Source organism: Grammomys surdaster, unplaced genomic scaffold (assembly GCF_004785775.1).
Source record: "Grammomys surdaster isolate TR1022 unplaced genomic scaffold, NIH_TR_1.0 126131, whole genome shotgun sequence".
NCBI lineage: Eukaryota > Metazoa > Chordata > Mammalia > Rodentia > Muridae > Grammomys > Grammomys surdaster.
Window position 1 is genome coordinate 4,731,278 of NW_021620939.1, and position 20,097 is coordinate 4,751,374.

General features: G+C 52.3%; 2 protein-coding genes across 7 annotated transcripts; one reads left to right on the forward strand and one right to left on the reverse strand.

Annotated features, from left to right (window-relative positions):
* Nucleotides 1-2,498: 2,498 nt before the first annotated feature.
* Nucleotides 2,499-8,597, reverse strand: Parp3 (poly(ADP-ribose) polymerase family member 3). Of its 6 annotated transcripts, none has more exons than XM_028756720.1 (11): nucleotides 8,454-8,597; nucleotides 7,720-7,903; nucleotides 7,123-7,248; nucleotides 6,756-6,944; nucleotides 6,382-6,505; nucleotides 6,071-6,297; nucleotides 5,682-5,831; nucleotides 5,436-5,522; nucleotides 5,054-5,231; nucleotides 3,819-3,974; nucleotides 2,499-3,459 (listed from the first exon to the last, which is right to left on the reverse strand). In XM_028756720.1, the coding sequence occupies exons 2-11, from the start codon at nucleotides 7,894-7,896 to the stop codon at nucleotides 3,290-3,292; spliced, it is 1,584 nt and encodes a 527-aa protein (XP_028612553.1). In that variant the 5' UTR covers nucleotides 7,897-7,903; nucleotides 8,454-8,597; the 3' UTR covers nucleotides 2,499-3,289. The 6 variants fall into 6 exon arrangements, with proteins under 6 accessions (XP_028612553.1, XP_028612550.1, XP_028612551.1 ...); XM_028756717.1 differs by having other exon boundaries at nucleotides 3,013-3,459; nucleotides 6,382-6,520; XM_028756718.1 differs by lacking the exon at nucleotides 8,454-8,597 and adding an exon at nucleotides 8,142-8,199 and having other exon boundaries at nucleotides 3,013-3,459; nucleotides 6,382-6,520.
* Rrp9 (ribosomal RNA processing 9, U3 small nucleolar RNA binding protein) lies at nucleotides 8,207-17,357 on the forward strand. The gene is made up of 16 exons (XM_028756721.1): nucleotides 8,207-8,357; nucleotides 9,164-9,385; nucleotides 9,623-9,705; nucleotides 13,034-13,143; nucleotides 13,498-13,565; nucleotides 13,647-13,688; nucleotides 13,945-14,071; nucleotides 14,797-14,921; nucleotides 15,003-15,095; nucleotides 15,480-15,580; nucleotides 15,666-15,800; nucleotides 15,884-15,946; nucleotides 16,101-16,246; nucleotides 16,328-16,407; nucleotides 17,019-17,092; nucleotides 17,192-17,357. Exons 2-16 carry the CDS (start codon nucleotides 9,290-9,292, stop codon nucleotides 17,283-17,285), a joined length of 1,437 nt encoding a protein of 478 aa, XP_028612554.1. The 5' UTR covers nucleotides 8,207-8,357; nucleotides 9,164-9,289; the 3' UTR covers nucleotides 17,286-17,357.
* The last annotated feature ends 2,740 nt before the right edge of the window (nucleotides 17,358-20,097 follow it).

Genomic DNA, 20,097 nt, shown 5'->3' on the forward strand with positions numbered 1-20,097 from the left:
CCTCCTGTACTTGGCCATAGCTTGGATGTGGTTTGCTCTAGAGGGTGAAGCTGGATCTTTGAGGTATTCATTCAGAGAGTGGAGAAAAGTCAACTCTACTCTTCTTCTCACTGCCTTAACAGGCCTGCAGGTATGGGGCAACCTCATGGGCCTCCACAGCCCAGGAGACGCTCAGCAGGGTCCACAGGAACAGCAGACGAGAGAGAGAAAAGGAGTCTAGAGAGGACAACAGAGGGAAGGGAACGTGTGTGTGTGTATGTGTGTGTGTGTGTGTTCATACTCCTTCCCAAACCACTAAACTTAATTTAAAAAAAATTAGATGTCAGGTATAGTGGTACACGCCTTTAATCCCAGCACTTGGGAGGCACAGGCAGGAGGACCTCTGTGAGTTCCAGGCCAACTTGATTTGCATAGTGAGACTCTGTATTAAAAAAGAAAGAATGAAAGAAAGAAAGAAAGAAAGAAAGAAAGAAAGAAAGAAAGAAAGAAAGAGATTCAACCAGACGGTGGCACACGCTTTTAGTCCCAGCATTGGGGCAGATGCAGGTGGATCTCTGAGTTGGAGGCCAGTCTGGTCTACAGAGTGAGTTCCAGGACAGCCAGTGCTACACAGAGAAACCCTGTCTTGAGAAAAACAAAAACAAAAACAAACCACCACCCCTCAAGTCACCAAAAAAATAGAATTCTTTGTAGTGAGTATATATGCTTGTGTAAATGTGCAAAACTCAATGTGGTGTGCTCACTCCAGCAGATGAGGGGGATGAGGAGAGGGGCAGGGAGCATCTTCCACTTTATTATTATTGGGGGATATTTTGGGGTGCTGTGACACATGTGTGGAGGCCACTCACCTTTATGTGAGTCCTGGGGGGTCAAACTCAGGTTGTCAGGTGTCATACTAGGAAGTCACAACCAGTAACTCCAGTACCAGGGGATCTGATGCCCTCTTCTAGTCTCTGTGGGCACCAGGCCCACAAGTGGTACAGACACATGTGCACACAAGACACCCGTACACATAAAATAAATTGTAAGGAGACAGTATACGAAGCAACTGTCCTGCACTCTCCCAAATGTCAAAATGAGCTGGGTGTGACAACAGGCACACAACTGTGACCCCAGCGCTTGGGCAGATGACGAGTTCAAGTGCAGCCTAGGCTATAAAGGAAGACCCCATCTTCTATAACTCAGCCTGTTTCTTTTTTCTTTTTGTTTTTTGAGACAGGGTTTCTCTTTATAGCCTGGGCTGTCATGGAACTCACTCTGTAGACCAGGCTGGCCTCGAACTCAGAAATCTGCCTGCCTCTGCCTCCCAAGTGCTGGGATTAAAGGTGTGAGCCGCCACCACCCAGCCCTCAGCCTGTTTCTAACATCCAGATACGAGATACACAGGAATGCCTGGTTCACCTGGCAATGTTTAAGCCAAGGAGACAGAATCAGGGAGCTTTCCAAACGGAGGTTTCTACGTTGATGGTGAGGCTCCTATTTGGATATTAGAGGGGGCAGGGTGCTCCAGGGGTAACCTTGGGTGGGCAGGATGCCTGTGGTCATTATCAGCTCATGTGAGCACACACGTCTGGATGTGCAGCTGGAGGTGCCACGTGTAGAGCCACCGTGGAGAGAAAGGAAGGTTGTAGCCACTGTAGCACAGAGAAGCTGAGGCTGTGAGTCTGGGATGTAGCTCAGTGTTGGAGCACCTCCCTTAACGTCCCTGAGCACAAAACTGAAAAAAAAAAAAAACAAAACCAAAAACTAAGAAAAACTGGCAAATAGCCAGAGATGTAAGGCAGTTAGCAGGATGCATTACCCAGTCAGTGCCTCTTTAAATATCACTTTAGGAGGCAAGAGTCTGGGGCCACATCCAGGACCAAGCTAAGAGGAATTGGAATTAGAGGGTACTGGGAATCACTCTTTTAGATATAGGGGGGCCCTGTCAGGAAGAGATGAGATGGATCCAGCAATACCACTATTCCAAAAGAAATGAAACCAGTAGGTTGCTGGGGGTTTTTTTTAATTTTTTTTTACATTTATTTATTCATTTAATTTATGGGTACACTTTTGATGTCTTCAGACACACCAGAAGAGGGCATCCGATCCCATTACAGATGGTTGTGAGCCACCATGTGGTTGCTGGGAATTGAACTCAGAACCTCTGGAAGAGCAGTCAGTGCTCTTAACCGCTGAGCCATCTCTCCAGCCCCTGTTTTTAAATTTTAAAGCACTGTTCACAATAACTAACATGCAAATCATCCTGTGAACATTGATGGGTGGCTAGGCAAAGAAAATGTGAACATACACTAGAATACTATTCAGCTGTAAAAAAGAAGGAAGTGCCATTGTTTGAAACAACATGGGAGAACCTGCAAGACATTAAGTTAGCCAGGCCCAGAAAAACAAATACCACATGATACCACCTACATGTGAAGCCTAAAAAAGCTGAACTCCTAAGTAAAGCGCAAGGGGCTTAGGAAGATGTGTGTAGAAATTCAATCAGACAGGAGAAATTCGTTTAAGAATCTATTGCACAGCGGTGACTATAGATGACAACATAAAGTCGTTTTCCACCTCGTGATGGTGATAATGTTCTCATGAACATGCCACTGAGTTATTTTGTCATTGTGTATAGATTCTGTTCACAATGACGGAGAATGCAATGGTGTCATTAGGTGATATAATCTTAGTATTGTAGTCCATCATTGACTGGAACATTGGCTTCTATATTTTTGAGGCAGCGTCACCATTTATAGCTCAGGCTAGCCTGGAACTATTTTACCCAGGCTGACCTTGAACTCACAGTGATTCTCCTGTCTCACCCTCCGAAGTACTCCCAAGTACATGGCCTCCTTCAAAACATTGTTATTTGGCTTTGACTCAGGATTGTAATTTTTTTTAAGATTTATTTATTATATGTAAGTACACTGTGGCTGTCTTCAGACACCCATATGAGGACATCAGATCTCATTGCAGATGGTTGTGAGCCACCATGTGGTTGCTGGGATTTGAACTCATGACCTCTAGAAGAGCAGTCAGTGCTCTTAGCCGCTGAGCCATCTCACCAGCCCTAGGATTGTAATTTTTTTTGAGACATGTCTTACTATGTAGCCTAGGCTAGAGTCCAGATTCCAGGGTAAAGTGTTTTTCTTGCCTCTGCCCCGAGTAGCTGAGGCTACGGGTGTGTGCCAGTGTGCCTGGCATGTGTTAAATTCTTGGGAGGCAGACAATGTGATCCAAGAGCCAGAGAGAAGAGGGTGAAGATCATGGCCCAGCCTGGCAGGACCTGGGCAGGGCAAGCAGCTCAGAGGTGAATCTCCAGCAGGTAGCGCAGGCGACACTGGCTCTCCTTGTATATGAGGTACTCACTCTGGCTGAAGCTGGAGCTTCTGAATGATGGGCATGCTACAGGGCGGCCTTGAGGCACCACCACCGGCTGCCCATCCAACTCCAGTTCAATGTCCTGGGCGGGATCTGCAAGGGATGGAGGGCCAAGGGGGTGGGGGGTCACTGGTGCCCGGGGCTACCTATGACTTAGTCCTTGTAACTTGCCACTTGCTACAGGGAATGCCACCTTATCCCCCATTTTTCTCTGGGAAAGTCCTCAGCTAGCGCTCAGCCAATGACATGATTCTTTGCAGTCCTCTTGGCCGCCCTGGAGAGAGTTGTTACAGTGGGTGTTTGCTGGGTGACACAGGGAATCAGTTCCTACACTTTTTTTTTTTAATCTCTCTATAGTCTACTCTCTCTGCTGTCTTCTTTCTGAAAATTCCTCCAGTCCCTTATGTCAACCCCACTTTTAGCTGTACACCTGCCCAATATCTGGGGCTCACCAGGCTCTGTTTGGCCTCGGGCAATGACACTGTCAAAGCCAGATGGTGGACTCTTCAAGCTGGGATCATCGGTGGTGATGTGGTACTCTTTGCCGAGGGCCACCTCGCCCAGGAACATGTAGCCCACCTGGTGGCCCCCACAGCGCATGGTAGTAACTAGGGGACATGGAGGCCCAGTGGTAAGAGGAGACAGCTCGAGCCCTCCCCATCTCTCTACCACTTTTGCAGCCCGAGGAAGCACTCACCCTGGCCTGGCCCCTCCCACTTCAGCCTCCTCCCTGTCCCCTGTCGCTCAGCACCTCCCCCCACCCCCATAGGTTCTCAGTTAAGGAGTGAGCCATGGCATCCCATCCTGGGAGGGTGGGGGCGCCTCTCCCTGGCCTACTTTATTCATGTTGTCACTGACATCCCTCAGGCCCCACCACAGACTCCTCTGATTGGCTCTCTTGAGGCCCCACAGCCAGTCTTTCTTGGATACTCTGTCATCTTAGTAGACCTCTTCTCCGGTCTGCCAAGGACTTGAACCCCATTTGTTTTTGCTTAGACTCTTGCTTTCTTGGAGTGGAAGGTGATCACACCCGCCAGCGATGGGGACAGCTTGGGCTGATGAGGTCACTCAAGTGAGGACACCCTGACCACGAACTTTGAAGTAACTGGAGTTACCTTTGACCTTTTCCCACACAGTACCACACTGCCTCACACAGCCCTCTGATTTCTGCAGCCTTGGGGCCAAAGCCAGTGCCCAGAGAGGGAGGGAGGGAGGGAAAGAAGGAGGGAGAGAGACAGAGAACTAGACAGAGAGATGGGGGGGCAGCCTCCATGCCTCTATCACCCTCTCCACTACTCCAGCCACTCGATTCTTCCATGTGCACATCCAACCCAGGCTCTCCGTGACTTTCCGGAGAAGGCTCCCTTGATGGTCCCCTGTCCCTGCCCCTCTTCACCTGACACTGCTGTGAACTTCCACATGGAACGAGCTGTCCTGGTGAGGCCTGGCCCCCACAGCCTTCACTCCTTTCCCTCAGGATGTCTCTTACTTCACAGAGTCTCTTTGCTCTTATCCTACCTGTCTCCCCTCTTCTAGGATGGCACATTCCCAACTGCCGGGTGCTTCTTCCGAGTCCCTGAGCCCTGGGACGCCTCACTGTGTACTCTGGTCAGTAAAGCTCTCACACTTCATCTTTCAGTCATGGTGCCCCCATCCCCACCCAGGTCTTGGCCCAGGGGTGTCTCACCATAACCAGCTGACTTGCTGTTCTCTGAGGCAAAATAGATACCCTTGCCAACACGACCACCTGAATGGGGCATGATTCGGAGCCCACTGGTGAGGATGGCAGCCACCACGGCCACATTGGTGCCATGCCACAGCAGCCTCCGATTGCCCAGTTTGGAGTGGGCCTGGTACCTGTCTCCCTGAGTGGGGGAAGGTAGAAAATGATATTGACGTGCCTCGTGGAGGTTCAGATGTTCCAAGCCTAGGGCTCCACAGGTCACTGGCATACACTCAACCTGGCGGAAACTGATCAGGGTTGTTAAACTAGCTTAGCAAGGGGCAGATAAGTAAATGTTATGCCCCTAAGGGACAGGGTGGTGACATAGGGGCTGCATCTCCCTCACCTCCCCTTCTCGGTTTACTTTCCAAACATGCTGCAGGTCTGGGCATCTGTAGTTGTTGCCAGTCTGCTCCAGGTAGGTCTGTATTGCCTGTGAAGAACAAAGGCTGGTGGTCAAAGGTGGGAGACTTGTGGACTAGTGCCCTGTGGTCTTGCCTCTCCAGAGCTCTCCTTAGGTCTGGGCACATAGGTGAGAATGCTGCAAGCCAGGGCTCCCCGGGTATCTCAAGGGCAAGTGGGCAGAGTTCACCTTGTACTCGGACTCCCCAGAGCCCAGCAGTTGCAGCTGGCACCTGAGGAGCTGGTAGTCTCGGTCCAGTGGGTGTGGCACCTCTTCCACTGTCTCCTCCTCATCAGGGGCTGCCTGCAAGGTCTGGGCCAACTCGATGTCCGCTAGCACCTAAGATAACAGGCACTGGACCTTGTCTGCCTGATGGGCTTCCACTTCCACCCCAGCCTCTCCCACGTGACAGACACCCCACCTGCCTGTTCCATCCCCACCCCATCTCTCTGTCTGGTTCTTCCCTCCCTTGGCTCTCAGCCTGCCCATTGCAGCCTATCCCTCTGGACTGCATGACCGTCTGCTCCTCTCATCTTTGCCCAGTTTGCCTGGTATCCTCCGGGCCTGCCAGCCCTCACCAGAAGCATGTCCTTCTTGGCCTGAAGCACTTCAGGGGAGTTGATGGGTGGGGGTCGGCTGCGGCCAAAGTTGTGTGGGATAACAGTGTAGAAGCAGGAGGAGAGCTCTTCTAGGCTCCGGCCATCTCCTGTGGGGTTTTTCATGGCCGCTTCCAGAGCTTCCAAGGCCTCGAAGCCACGAGCAATCTGCTGCTTGCTCAGCTTTCCCAAGGGCATCTTCTTCACATCTGAGAGATGAAGGGATGAACTCAGCCCTGTGGCCCCTGATTGGGGGGCGGGGGGCTGCCACCCTGCTGAGAGCTCCCCCTCACCCAGGTCCATGAGGGTCATTGCATTCTTGAACATCTCTTTGCTGAAGATGTTGGTGATGAGCTTCTGGGTGGCAGGGTCTAGGGAGCAGGGCTTAACCACAGTCCTCACTGGGCCGCCATCCACCTGGGGAGGTAAGGCCTGCTTGGGCAGGAGCCATTAGGCAGGATGCCCACACAGGGAGCAGGGCAGGACATTAGAAATGGCCTAAACCGAGGCCAGAGACGGAGGCTGCGACTTGCTGGCAGGCAATGTCTCCCCCTCTGCCCCCCCTCCTGCTCCCTGCTGCTCCCTACTGCCCCCTACTGCCCCTTCACCGTCACTACAGCCCCCGCTGCTCCCTGCTGCTCTCTACTGCCCCCTACTGCCCCTTCACCTTCACTACAGCCTCTTGGCTCTCTGCTTCTCCCTGAACTTCTATAAGCGTGTATTTGTTGGGATGGACCACAAACTGGTTCCTCTCCTCCCATTTGTTTTTAGTCTTCTCCCAAAATTTCTTCTTAAAGTCCTTCTTTGCATCTTCCAGGCAGTTGAAGTGATTCATCTTGCTCTGGCCCACTTCTCCCTGCAAGAGACAACTTTCAGGGGTGTGCCCACCAAAAATGCTGGTCTCTGGGCTGGGCCGATAGCCTCTCAACAGCTGGAAACAAAGTGGCACAGTCAGCAGCAGTGGCTCTTTGGATACCCTTGTACCCAGAGGAGGGAGTGTGGGGGGAGGGCAGCCCTGGTGATGGCTCACTCACCACTCGGCCCCAGCGATTCCAGCAGAAGAAGCGACTGCCCTCCTCCAGCAGCTGGATGATGTAGAACTTATTATTGTTGTTGCCGATGTTGGTCTGGTTCAGGGTACAGTCATAGTCCTCATGGACCTGTGTGGGGTGGGTCCAGAAGGCAGCTTGGCTGGGCATGGGCTGGGGGTCACACTAGGGGACACTGGAGGGGGCTTGTTTTGGCATTTGGTGACTTTGCTCTTGGGATCACAGTCTGACTGGATGTGATAAAGCCCCATTGTGGGCATGGGAATCTGGAGAGGATGCAGCTGCTTCCTGGGTGGGGGAATCTGAAAAAGACCTGGCTCTGTCTTGAGGGCTGAGTTTGAGGGAACATGGAGGAGGGTCCTGGGGAAACTGAGTCAGGCTCCTTCCTTGAGTGTGATGCAAGAGGCAACACCCTACTATCTGATGGTCAGACATGATACATCTTCACTTGATGGAATAACAGCCCATCTTGGTGGTCTTCAGAAGACATGTACGAAATCCCTGGCATAGAGACACTGAGCTACTGGGTTAAAACTGAGAACCCAAGGAGAAGGCTGTGGTCTGAACATGGGTTCAGCTCACCTGAATTCCAGGGTTCCTGCTGAGTGGACATGAGGGGTCCACGTGGATGATGCAATTGTCAGCAGGAGCTGCTCTGAGAGCCTCAGCAGTGGACCGGAAGCTGTCCTCCTCCCCTGTCCCCTGTCGCTGCTTCTTGGAGCCCTTGGTCTGCACGGAAGACTTTCGTTTTGGAGCCATGGTTCTCCTGGGTGACAGGAAAGGAGAGTTCAGATTTGCCTTTTAGGGGGCTGACCTCGTACTTCTTCTTGGTATACAAATCTCCATCTCCAAAACTGCACTTCCTACCTCAGATGCCCCTTCTAAGTTGCAAGTTAGAGCCCCTGTCAGTTCTACCCACCCTGGAGCTAGGAAGAAGTTAGCTCCCTACGCTGTTCAGCTTGAGGTGTGCCCTGAGGTAGTAGAAAAAGTGAAAGAGGACTCACCCCTCCCACTTCTGGGGCACCTCCCTTTCTAGAACATTTCCTCCTCCTGTCAGTCATCTGGCAAAGTTGCTGGGCTGAATCATCTCAACTATGGGGGGGGGGCGACTCTATAAGTGGCCCTCCTGCAGCCAGATCTACCTCTAGAGCTTAGGACCAAGTGGTGAAGAAGCCTTTTGCTAACAGTCCAGAGTTCTGGGGTGCCAGCCAAAGTTTCAGGTAAGTGGCTTTCAACTGCCAGAGATCAAACGCCACTTTAACCTCACCCTTCCCTGCCCTGCAGAGGACTCCAGGGCAGGGCCAAAGGACACTCACCCAAAAGAAACAGGACCCTGGAAGAGGTGGCTGTTATCCAGCCTGGTATCAGGAATGCTGAGTGTGCTTCCTAAGAAACAAGTTCCAAGTGTGGGCTCCCATCTAGTGACCCTTCGTGAGCCTTCGGCTTGTCTTTGGTAGGGATTTCCCAGAAACCACCAGAGGAGGGGAAAGAGCTTAGGGGTGGTGTAGAATTCCAGTCATTTGGCTGCTAGTGGGGTGAGTCAGAGGCTGGGTAGGCCGATGTTGGTGGCCGGTCCCAAAGATGAGAGGACACTAATCTAGACGTATCCAATCTAGACTCGCCCCTCAGGCAGCTTTGACTAGGCACATGCACCATGTATCCGTTATTTTCCCGGTGATTTTGGCTCTTGGTTCGGATATCGTCTCCTTCTCTCTAGAGCTGCCTGAATCCCATTCCCTAAGTTTTAGAGCCTAACTGGGTTAGCTTTATCGCCGCCCCAGCGGAAAATCACAGAACCCCGCACTTCTGGCTCCCCCTTGTGGCCACAGGACGCAAACACAGACATGCCCTCCCTGCCCTATCCCGCCCTGGAAGTCAGGTGTCAGCAGAGCGCAAGCGCCACAGGCCTAGGCCGGAAACAGTAGGAGAGATTTGCTTCCTACTCCTGGCTGGAGCCGGAGCCTATAGGAGCTCCTGGAGGCGTGTCCAACTGCATCGGTCCAATAGACGATTGGGGGCGTGACAGGGTCTTCTAAAGGGTCCAATGGAGCTGGCTCGCCGCGCAGTGGAAACCTATCAGGGCTCCGGGTGTTGCCATGCGGCCGGGGTTTAGCAGCCATGTGAGTTCTTCTGGAGCGGCAGCGGCACCTTGATGAACATTATGTCGACCGCCGTGGCAACTCGTAAGCGGGCAAAGCCAGCTCCCGGTCCCGGGGCGGCTCCGGTGGCCAGCAAGCGGCGACGAAAGGTGAGCATGGTGTTCCCTTTGGCGCGACTGATCTAGCTTCTGGGAGAGCCATCATTCCATCCCAGGCCCCCCATCGGGGCATGTATCTTCCCCCAAGGGCTCCATCAGAAGGGAGCCTCCATCTCTTTTCTTCCACCCACCAAATTCTGGGAAACCTTCTGCTTGGTCAGGGCCAGGTGACACTTGCCTTTCTTAGTCCTGGGGCTCTTGACCAAGAAAGGATCGTTTTATTTCCAGGTAGACTCTGCTGCGGACAGAGGCAAGTCGAAGGGTGGCGGCAAAATGAATGAAGAGATTTCTAGCGATTCTGAGAGTGAGAGGTGAGTTGTTTTCTACCGAGAGGAAAGATAAACTGAGGCTCGTGGTAACTAGAAGACTCAGTGCTACTGGTAACAGAGCTGGATGTTTGGCTCGAGATCTTTCCTCCAATTTCTGTCAGTGAGATGTCGTTTATCTCTGATGTGTCTATGGGGAGGACCCTGGGCCTCCAGGGGAGGGAGAGCTTGGGACATTTTTTCGCCTTATGATATGGAGGCAGGCACAGCCTGGATTGATTGAGAGGCAAGGGGAGAAAGGTGCAGAACACACCTTCTATTTCATTCCGTTTTCACACAGTACCACAGCGACTGGCGTCCTTGGACTCCGTTTTGAGACAGATCTCCTGGGTTCAAATGATCCTACAACTTCAGCTTTCTAAAGGGTTAGAGCTAGAGAGTGTTTGTCACATATGTAGCCTTCCTAACTCTAGGGACTTGTTTCACTGTGTGTGGAGGTGTGCAGGGAGGTGTGTATCTTAGAGGCATGTGTTGTGAGAGCAGAAGAAGCCTTTTTAAAAGTTGAGTCTGGAGAGAGGAGGGGTGTCATGGAGTTGGTAGGAAAGAGGTTCAGGGACCAGAGACAAGGCTGAGATGTTAGTGTGCCAGGGTGGGAGGCAGGAAAAATAAGCGGGCAGGTGATAGCATATATGATTGAGGGAGGTTTGAACACTTCTCTCATTTCAGCCGGTGATGGGGATGGCTTCAAGGTTTCAGAGAACTGAGACAGGGTGTCATTCCTGGGGTGGAGATTCTTAGTCCCGGGAACCCTGAAACCTCCCTTATAAACTGGATTTAGTAATTCTGTAGTATACCCCCAGACAGGATTTCTCTGTGTAGCAGTTGTCCTGGAACTCACTCTGTAGACCAGGCTAGCCTTGGACTCAAGAGATCAATCTGCCTGCTTCTGCCTCCTGTGTGCCAGGATTACAGGCCTGGCTATCAGTTCAGCTTGTGAAAGTGAATATGTGTTGCCTTAACTTGCTCATGGAAACAATCTCTTTTTTTGAGGCAAGGGTTTTTTCCATGTAGCCGTGGCTGTCCCGGAACTAGCTATATAGATCAGGCTGGCCTCAACCTCAAAGACATCGGCCTGCTTCTGCCTCCAGGACCTATGCAGAACCACTTTGGTTTTTGTTTGTTTTTGTTTATATGTATGTGTGTATATGCATGAGTTTGTATGCACTGCTTACATGCTGATGCCCAGGGAAGATGGAAGATGTTGGATTCCCTGGAACTGTCATGCAGATGGTTAGGAGCCACCTGAGGGATACTGGCATGGAACCCAGGTTCTCTGTAAGATCAGCAAGAGCTCTTAGCCGATGAGCCATGTTTTCCTGCCTGTTCTTTACCAGCTCTGAAGTTTTTTTTTTTTTTTTTTTCGAGACAGGGTTTCTCTGTGTAGCCCTGGCTGTCCTGGGACTCACTCTGTAGACCAGGCTAGCCTCGAACTCTCGAACTCAGAGATCTGCCTGCCTCTGCCTCCCAAGTGCTGGGATTAAAGGCATGCGCCACCACCACCAGGCAGCTCTGAAGTATTTTAAGTTGTGTCATGAAGTAAATGTATTAGCAATAGAAGCACCACTCAGTTTTCTTCTGCTGAGCTTCTAACATGGGCAAAAGTAAAAATAAATGTATACACACATCAAATTCAGGGTTGAAACAGCTTTTCTTTCAAAAGGGACTTTTTAACAAAAGGTGATACTGGGTGTGTCGGTGTACACCTTTAATACCCTGCACCTGGGAGGCAGAGGCAGACAGATCTGTGAGTTTGAGGCCAACCGTGGCTACATGGAGAAAATATGTCTTGGGAAACAAAACAAAACAAAAAAAGCAGAATTGTCAAATGTCGTTTATAAGGTCTTGGCATCAAGTGTCTGTACCTGCTGAGCCACCATACCTCTAACCACCAGTCTGCGTTTCTGTGTGGGGCCCTTAAATAAGAGACAGATTGGTTTGGGTACACTCAGGAAGGACATAACTCTGGGGCATGGTCTGGCCTTGACCTTCCTGAGACGTGGTTTTTGTTCTTTTCTTTTAGGCAGGGACTTTGTAGCTCTGGCTGTCCTGGAACTTGCTGTGTAGACCAGGCTGGCCTCAAACTCACAGAGACCTGCCTGCCTCTGCCTCCCAAGTGTTGGGATGTACCCCAGGACACTTGTTCCTGACAGGTTTTAAAGTCCCTTCTGGTGGAAATCCTGGGCCCGGGTTCTGGGAAACAGCAGGCTTGTGATTGGAGGGTGCGGGGTGCCTTGGACTGCTGGCTTGAGAGTTCTCAATGGTAACCTCAAGCTTCCAGGAACAGGTCAAAGCTGAACTTGTCTTTGAGTGAAGAGAGTGTCCTGACCTGGTCCAAGGACTCTGGGGCTTACAAGGGACAGCAAGAAATTGGTCACATGTGGCTCAGTCAGTACTGCTTAGGATTCACTTGGAACCTAGCCCTTGGGGTATGAGGAGGATGCAGGGCAGCAAGCCTAGGGCAGCTCTAGCATGTCTGTGTCTTGAGTTCTTTAGGGACTAGCCACCCTGTGTCTTGGAGTGGTTGTCATCCTGTCCTTTGCCTTCTCTGTTCTGTATGTTGGATTTCCTGTGTTCAGTGCCCTGTGCTTTTGTTCTTTAGCTTGGGAAGCTCAGTAGAAATATAGAATCAGTTAGTTTTTTGTTACTCTGTATACTTGACAGTGTCTTTTTTAGCTGGGACTTTTAGAGATAGTCTTATTCTAGTTCAGGCCGGCCTTGAACTTGTAGTGGTCTCCTTGTCTTAGCCTTCCACATTCTAGGATTTTAAGTGTGCCACTGTGCCTGGCTTGACAGTGTGGTTTTCTGGGGGATGGTGATTGAGTTCAGGACCTTGTTCTGTCATGGCCACACCATGGCCATGTCTTCATTTGTCACGTTTATCCTGGTTCCTCTTCTCCCCCTCCTCCTCCTCTTCTCCTTCCCTCCTCCCCTCTCCCCTGCACTGGGTGTTGAGCCCAGGGCTTCAAAGATGCTTGTTTACTCTGACACTAAGCCAAGTCAGCAGGCCTGCCACCTTTTACTTCTGTCCTTTTGTATACAACCTGGCTTCTTATAGAAGCTTGTGGAATCTTCTCTTTCCCTTCTTGTTGAAATGTTGTGATAATTTCCTAGTGTTGGGGCAGCTGGCTGTTTTGATGACCTTGTGCTGGACACTGTGGGACCTTTCAGTTGGTGAAGTCACATCTTTCTGTTTTCTGCATGTGGGTCGTTGGCCCTGGGGGTTGGCAGGGGCAAGGCTGGCATTGAGGAAGCACAGTTCTAGTGGCCAGATGAGGGGGGCCATCCCCTTAGACCCCACCCCTTTTCTTCACAGCTTGGCTCCAAGGAAAACAGAGGAAGAGGAGGAGGAAGAGCTGGAAGAGACCGCACAGGAAAAGAAGTTACGCTTGGCCAAACTCTACCTTGAACAACTCAGACAGCAAGGTGAGTCGGGGGCTTGATGAGGGCCAGGGTCTCTGGCAGAGCCGACCTGCTGCCCCTGTTGCAGCTCCAGACATCTGATGGGTCAGTCACGTAGATTCCCATTGTCGCTAGTGCTGCTGGTGTTGGGTACCTTGCAGAGGGTGGCTAGTGTCTCTGATGGACCAGTGCACCCTGGGACAGACCAGACCTTTAGGGAGCCTAGTGTAAACAAAGGCAGGCAGGGACCGCTGAGGCACCAGGAGCTTCCTATGAGATCGGCACTCATGGCCCAACCCTTGGGTAGAGGGCTAGGCATGGGACAGGGGCGAAGGAGACTGCAGCCTGGAATTATGTGGCCTGTTCTATCCTGCACAGAGGAGGAGAAGGCTGAAGCCCGTGCATTTGAGGAGGATCAGGTGGCCGGGCGCTTGAAGGAGGATGTGGTGAGTATGGAGGACGGGGTGTGGGTGTGGCAGAAGGCGGGGCCTTCCCCCAGGTCTTCACTCCTCTTCTTCTCTTTGCAGCTCGAGCAGAGAGGCAGGTTGCAGAAATCGGTGGCAAAGGAGGTGAGTGTGCAGGGCCCCTTGGAGTATGGGTAGATTCAGTGTACACTCGTGGGTTGGTAGTCAGTTGGCTTAGTGCTGCTCAGACTATTGGAGTCCTCGTGGAAAACAGTGGACACTTGGGCAGATATGCAAGTGTTTTATTCCTGTACCCTTGGATTCTGGTTTCCTCTGGCTTGGGTAGGTGGGGAAGAGTGGTCCTAGGTTGAGAAGTGTCGTCATAGCTCCTACTGCAGTGACCTAGTCTCTGTCTGCCCAGATCCAGGCCCCAGCTCCCACCGACATTCGAGTTCTGCGGGGCCACCAGCTCTCCATCACATGCCTGGTCATCACTCCTGACGACCTGGCCATCTTCTCTGCTGCCAAAGACTGCACCATCATTAAGTGTGAGTGAGGCCTTGAGGGTGTGAGGCTGGGGTGGAGCCCTGATGATGGAAGCTTACAGACGTTTGCTACCTCGGAGGGGCTTTGTGATTGACAGAGGCTTCCAGCAGCTGTAGGGCTTCTGAGCTCTGTGGGCACAGAGCTGAGACCTCAAACGGGCAATTGGATTAGAAGGTGTTTGAAGCCCTGCATGGACTTGGATGGAGTCCTCTTTCCCTCTGGCTCCTAACTCTCCACACCTGAGCATAGTCCTCACCTTCCCACTGTCATCAGAGGGGGCGGTTAGTGGTCCCAATGTACGTTGTCGTCGTCGTCCTTCCTCCTCCTCCTCCTCCTCCTCCTTCTTCTTTTGATGCTTTTACTTTGTGTGGTGTGCACATATGCCACAGCTCACGTGTAGAGATGTCAGAAAATAGTCTGTGGGAATTGCGTGGGTCCTTGCACATTGCAGGGGTGCCCCCCCCCCCCCCCCCAGCGGCCCTCCACGCTCCAGGGCACTTTTGCATTCTTCCTCTTTGGGAGTCATGGCTGCCATCGGACACTGTTGCCTCCATTTGGCAGACGTGACCAAAGTGACTTGTACAGATGCTCACAGCTGACGAAACCAAGTGCAGGATCCTTCCTTGACCCCGCGTCTGTGCCGCCCTTTTATGCTGGGGGCAGGGAGGATGCTGAGCAGTCAGCCCTATCCTGCATCCCAGTGACTTCTCTCCTCTCTTGGTGGCAGGGAGTGTAGAGACCGGGCGGAAGCTGCATGTGATCCCTCGGGCCAAGAAGGGTCCCCAGGGGCAGCCTTCAGGCCACAGCAGCCACATCCTCTGCATGGCCATCTCCTCTGATGGCAAGTACCTCGTAAGACTGGGCCAGCTCTTTGGGCGGGTGGAGCTCTGGGTGGGTGGTGTGTGCCTGTGGCCATTACCTCCATTCCCACAGGCCTCTGGTGACCGTAGCAAGCTCATTCTCATTTGGGAGGCCCAGAGCTGCCAGCACCTGTACACCTTCACGGGACACCGGGATGCTGTGTCGGTAAGGCTCTGGATATTGACCACCTGCCTAGCGTGGGACACCTGCTGAGTGTGCCTGCCTGGCGCCAGGCGCCAGACCCCAGGCCCCAGGCTCATCTACAGGGGTCTCTCTGGGTAGCGAGTGCTGTGTAAAGGCCATGAGTGTGCTGAAGAGATGGGAAGGGATGGAGGGAGACCAGGTTCAGCTGATGCAGGGGCCACATAGGGTCTGAAGGGTGCTGTTTGAGGACAGTTAAGCATGCTCTGGCTCCACACAGGGCCTTATGTGGTACTCAGAGTGCTCTGGGGGAGCAGGCTCCTGGGGCATGTGACTTATTTTCAGGAGAGCCTCTCTGGGTCTGCCCTCCGTAGTCCATACCCTTTGACCCCTCTCCATTCCCTCTAGGGACTGGCCTTCCGAAGAGGTACCCACCAACTCTACAGCACTTCCCACGACCGCTCCGTGAAGGTGTGGAATGCAGCCGAGAACTCCTACGTGGAGACGCTGTGAGTGTGCTCAGGCGTATAGCGCGCGGACAGGTCCACCTGTGGTCACATGTGACCCTCCCTTCCTGCTCTGCTCTCCCTACAGGTTCGGGCACCAGGATGCTGTGGCCGCATTAGATGCCCTGAGCCGAGAGTGCTGTGTGACGGCCGGGGGCCGGGACGGCACTGTGCGCGTGTGGAAGATCCCAGAGGAGTCCCAGCTTGTCTTCTATGGTCACCAGTAAGGCAGCTTGCTGGGCTGTGTTGGGGCTCTGTGAGCTATCGACAGGGCTGGGCCTTGTCCCTCATGGCCTCTCTTTCCAGGGGTTCCATTGACTGCATCCATCTGATCAACGAGGAGCACATGGTGTCGGGTGCAGATGATGGGTAAGATTTCCTTTCTGACGTGTCTGACCACTGCTGCCCCCAGTGCTTCCTGCCTGCCAGGCCCTGGACTTAGTTCATGGGTCAGTGACCCTAGCCACATCCCCTAGCTTGGTCCTGCCTGCTGTATACCTCAGACTACCTCCCTCACCCACAGCTCTGTGGCCTTGTGGGGCCTCTCCAAGAAACGGCCACTCGCCCTCCAGCGCGAAGCTCATGGGCTTCATGGGGAGCCAGGCCTGGAGCAACCCTTCTGGGTATCTTCCGTGGCAGCCCTTCTCAATACAGACCTTGTAGCCACAGGTGGGTGCTCGGTGAGTGGGGAGGAGGGACTGTAGGGTGAGCTGCTATAGTTCTTGCTCATTGATGACTCTGTCCTCCAAGGCTCCCATAATGCCCGAGTGCGACTTTGGCAGTGTGGAGAGGGCTTCAGGCAGCTTGACCCTCTCTGTGACATCCCCCTGGTAAGTGGTCTTAAATACCTAAGCCTGTCTTTTCAAGACTCTGGGGGCCTGTGGAATGAGCAATTTCTGCTCTTCCCATCCAGAGAAGTCTCTGCAGGCCACTTGCTGTCACAGAGCCTGGCAGGGACTCCCTCTTTCCTCCTTCTCTATTCCCCAACCCCTACCCGCTGTGCCCTGTCCTGGCTTTGTATACAAGCTACATATGATGGGCAGAGGGTGGAGGTCTACACTGGGTTGGTTCTGTATAGTGGGTATTGGCTTGAAAACCAGGCTGGGCTGTGTGGAATTGACTGTCCACACAGGGGTGACCTGTGAGGTTGTCTTATGTTAGTGACAGCTTGGGTTAGGGTTTCTAACGCCCTAGTGTCAGGAGCCAGGCCTGAGGCAGCTCTTGACACACTTGATGGGCACCATCCCCTCAAACCTCACCATCTCCCTATTTGGCTGGTGCTCCACTCCTACTGTTTCAGATAGGAGGCTGAGGCCACAGGAGAAAGGGTCGGTGCACCTAACCAGTGCACGAGGCAGCAGGAGTGTCCGCCGGGCCCATGCCTGCTCTTGGGAGCGGTGGTGAGGACTGTTCTGATGTCTTACTGTGCCCTCTCTCTCAGGTTGGTTTTATCAACAGCCTCAAGTTCTCCAGTGCTGGGGACTTCTTGGTGGCCGGAGTGGGACAGGAGCACAGGTGTGTGATGGGGGTGGGGCTGAGGGCAAGGTAGCACTGACCAATGGGAATAGGAGAGGGTTGCGTGTGTCTGGCTCAGTGGTCATTCATTCCCTGCAGGCTTGGCCGGTGGTGGAGGATCAAGGAGGCCCGGAACTCAGTCTGCATCATCCCGCTCCGCAGGGTCCCTGTGTCCCCTGTTGCTGGCTCCTGACACTCACCCTTATTTAAGTGCTTTCCAGCCCCCACCCCCGCCCCCTTTTGTATTAAAGGCTCTTATTTTAGACCTTGTTCTTCCTTGTTCCTCTGGCTTCTGGGGGTGGGGGGTAAGGGGTAGGTATGTGGCAAGGGCCAGGAAGGAGGTGCAGAGACCTGGGAAGGACAGGACTCTAGCTAGTTCTCAGCTGAAGGCTTCTGTTTTCAGAGGACTGTGTGGGAACCTTAGCTGGCTCTTGCATGACCTCATTAGACAGCTGCTCTTAAGACTGTGCTGATGGGGTCAGAGTCACTCACCCATCAGCCAGGAAACTACGGCTTTCCATTCCTGTGTGAAGGCTCAGGCTGGGGTCTGAGGACCAAATGGAAGCTAGCAGAGCCCACAGTCGAGGCTGACCCCACTTTCCTACCTGTGCCAGCTCAGGAAGCTGGAAGGGATGCACTGCCCCTGAGGTAGGAGTCTGCTGTGCTTGGGGACAAGGTCAGAGTCGGGGAAGAGGTTTTCAGCTGATAGAGCTAGCTAGGCAAGGACCCGGCTGGGCATACTGCCTGCTTTTACAGATTGGGGGTTCACGCTTTCATGGGGTGCAGCAGTGGATGAGGGGGAGACTGGGAGAGGGGAGGTGGAAGAGTAGGACAGATGGGCAGGTCTTGAAATCTGAAAGGTGATGGAGAACCTCCCTCCCCCCTGGCCCCCCCCCCCCCCCCAGGATAGCTTGTACAAGGTTAAGAGGTACCAGGCAGGTCAGATGTTGGGAGAAGGGAGTGAGATGCTAGCCCTTGAAAAAGGCCTTGGAAAGTCCTGGGCTTTTATTCCAGTGTGGTGAGAAGCCGTGAGAGGATTATGAGCTAAGTGACTGATCCTGGGTCACGTTGAAAAGATAACCGGGTCTCTAAGATGGCTCAGTGGGTGAAGGCACTTGCTGCCAAGCTTGACGACCTGAGTTCTATCCTCAGAATCCAGATGGTGGAAGGAGAGTGCTGACCCCTGAAGGTGGTACTCTGATGTCCACATGCATGCCATGGTATGTCCATCTTGATAAATAAACAACTAGCTGCTAGGGGGCTGAGGAGGAGTGCAGGTTGGGTGGGGAGTGGGAGGAAGAAGGGAGGCCATTCAGGGTGTGACAAGATGGTGTTTTGTCTGGGCTCACTATTCAAGCTCTGTGTCCTGGGAGAAGCCTGGTCTTCATTTCCAGCCTGCGTTCCTAACCACATCACAAACTCAGAGACAATGTATTTTCCTTTCAAGTCTGTAGAGTTTTGTGGAATGTGAAGGATTCTCCCTTAAAAAGAAGTGGACTTGGGCTCTTTCTTCTACATCAAGGTTGGGTATGTGATTCCTGTCTTTCTACTGGGGACTTCAAGTCTAGGCTGGAGAGAGACTCCACGGAACATAGTGTGTAGGCAGACACTCATCTGTGTTGGCTAGCGTAAAAGGCAGATTTATCTGCCAGCCCTTCAGCACTGTTGGTTAATGCTACCTGGTTTCCTAGTCTTCTAACTCTTCTCAGTCCTCTAACTCGAGAGTGATATGGTCACTTTCATCTGTGTCAGCAGCTTCTCCAGTGCCCACCAACACAGCCACAAGCATTCTCTGTGGCCAGTAGATGAGAGGGCATGCTGCTTCTTACTAGAATCAGGTTACAAAGGTGCAGACATCAAAAACTGGTGCTTCATCAGCACAGTTCCAGAAAACAAATCAGAGGCCTAGACTAGGGAGGCCAGCAGAGGATATTCAGTTCATCTCATGTTTTCCGACATAAAAGCCAGGCTCATCTCTTTTGAGATCATCTTGAGAATTCTGTACATACTTGATTATTTGTATTTCTGTGCATGCTTGTGTGTCTGTGGATGTCGTGTGAGTGCAGTGGCCTTGGAGGCCAGCGGAGGCCAGTGATCCCTTGAGGCTGGAGTCACGGGCAATCGTGAGTTGCGCAGAGTGGGTGTTGGGACTGAAATTCAGTGCCTCTGCAAGAACAGGTGTTTTTTCTTAATTGCTGAGCCATTTTTTTTGTTTTGTTTTGTTTTGTTTTTTTTAAAAAAAAAAAAACAAACCTGTTTTTCTTTGGAGTCCCCCAGATGTCTCTTATTTCTGGCTCCCCTCACATTCCCACCCGGAATGACACTGAGGAGCCTGAACCACGCCAGGCAAGTCTTCCTTCCGACACAGAACCCTTGCCCCGTAGGTGTCTTGATCAGGATCTCCGTGTGTTCTGAGAACAGGAGAGCTCCTGTGTGTTGATGTAGCTCATTGTCAATGTCAGCTGATCTCTGTGAGGTGCTTGTGGCAGATGGCAGGAGCATGTGTGAGCGATTACATCATCCCGTAAGAAGCTGGAACTTTAGGGTGAACCCTGCAATTGTCCTTTCCCAAAGGAAGCAACTTCAGTGACCCATACACCTTGAGGTAGACCCCAACTTACCTCTTTTTAAAGCATTTTTTAAAAAATTTATTTATTTTAGGTATATAAGTACACTGTAATTGTCTTCAGACACACCACGAGAGGGCATCAGATCTGGTTGTGAGCCACCATGTGGTTGCTGGGAATTGTACTCAGGACCTCTGGAAGAGCAGTCAGTGCTCTTACTTGCTAAGCCACCTCTCCAGACAATTTACCTCTTTAAAGGTCTTTTTAAAGGCAGAGGTAGGTGGATCTCTGAGTTCAAGGCCAGCCTGGTCTACAGCCAGGGCTGCACAGAGAAACCCTGTCTGGAAAGTCAAAAAAAAAAATTTAAATTCTCTCATTTTCTCATTCTCTCTCTCTCTCCCTCTCCCTCTCCCTCTCCCTTTCCCTCTCCCTCTCCCT

What these genes read in the sequence shown, in the direction of transcription:
- Parp3 (XM_028756717.1), bottom strand. Translation starts at nt 7,896, where the DNA reads ATGGCTCCAAAACGAAAGTCTTCCGTGCAGACCAAGGGCTCCAAGAAG. An exon ending in GCCAAGAGGCTGTAGTGAAG is followed by an intron (nt 6,521 to 6,755) that starts GTGAAGGGGCAG and finishes CTGCCCAAGCAG; the next exon opens with GCCTTACCTCCCCAGGTGGA. An exon ending in CAGCAAGTCAGCTGGTTATG is followed by an intron (nt 3,975 to 5,053) that starts GTGAGACACCCC and finishes CATGTCCCCTAG; the next exon opens with TTACTACCATGCGCTGTGGG.
- Rrp9 (XM_028756721.1), top strand. Translation starts at nt 9,290, where the DNA reads ATGAACATTATGTCGACCGCCGTGGCAACTCGTAAGCGGGCAAAGCCA. An exon ending in GGCGCTTGAAGGAGGATGTG is followed by an intron (nt 13,566 to 13,646) that starts GTGAGTATGGAG and finishes TTCTCTTTGCAG; the next exon opens with CTCGAGCAGAGAGGCAGGTT. An exon ending in GACACCGGGATGCTGTGTCG is followed by an intron (nt 15,096 to 15,479) that starts GTAAGGCTCTGG and finishes CATTCCCTCTAG; the next exon opens with GGACTGGCCTTCCGAAGAGG.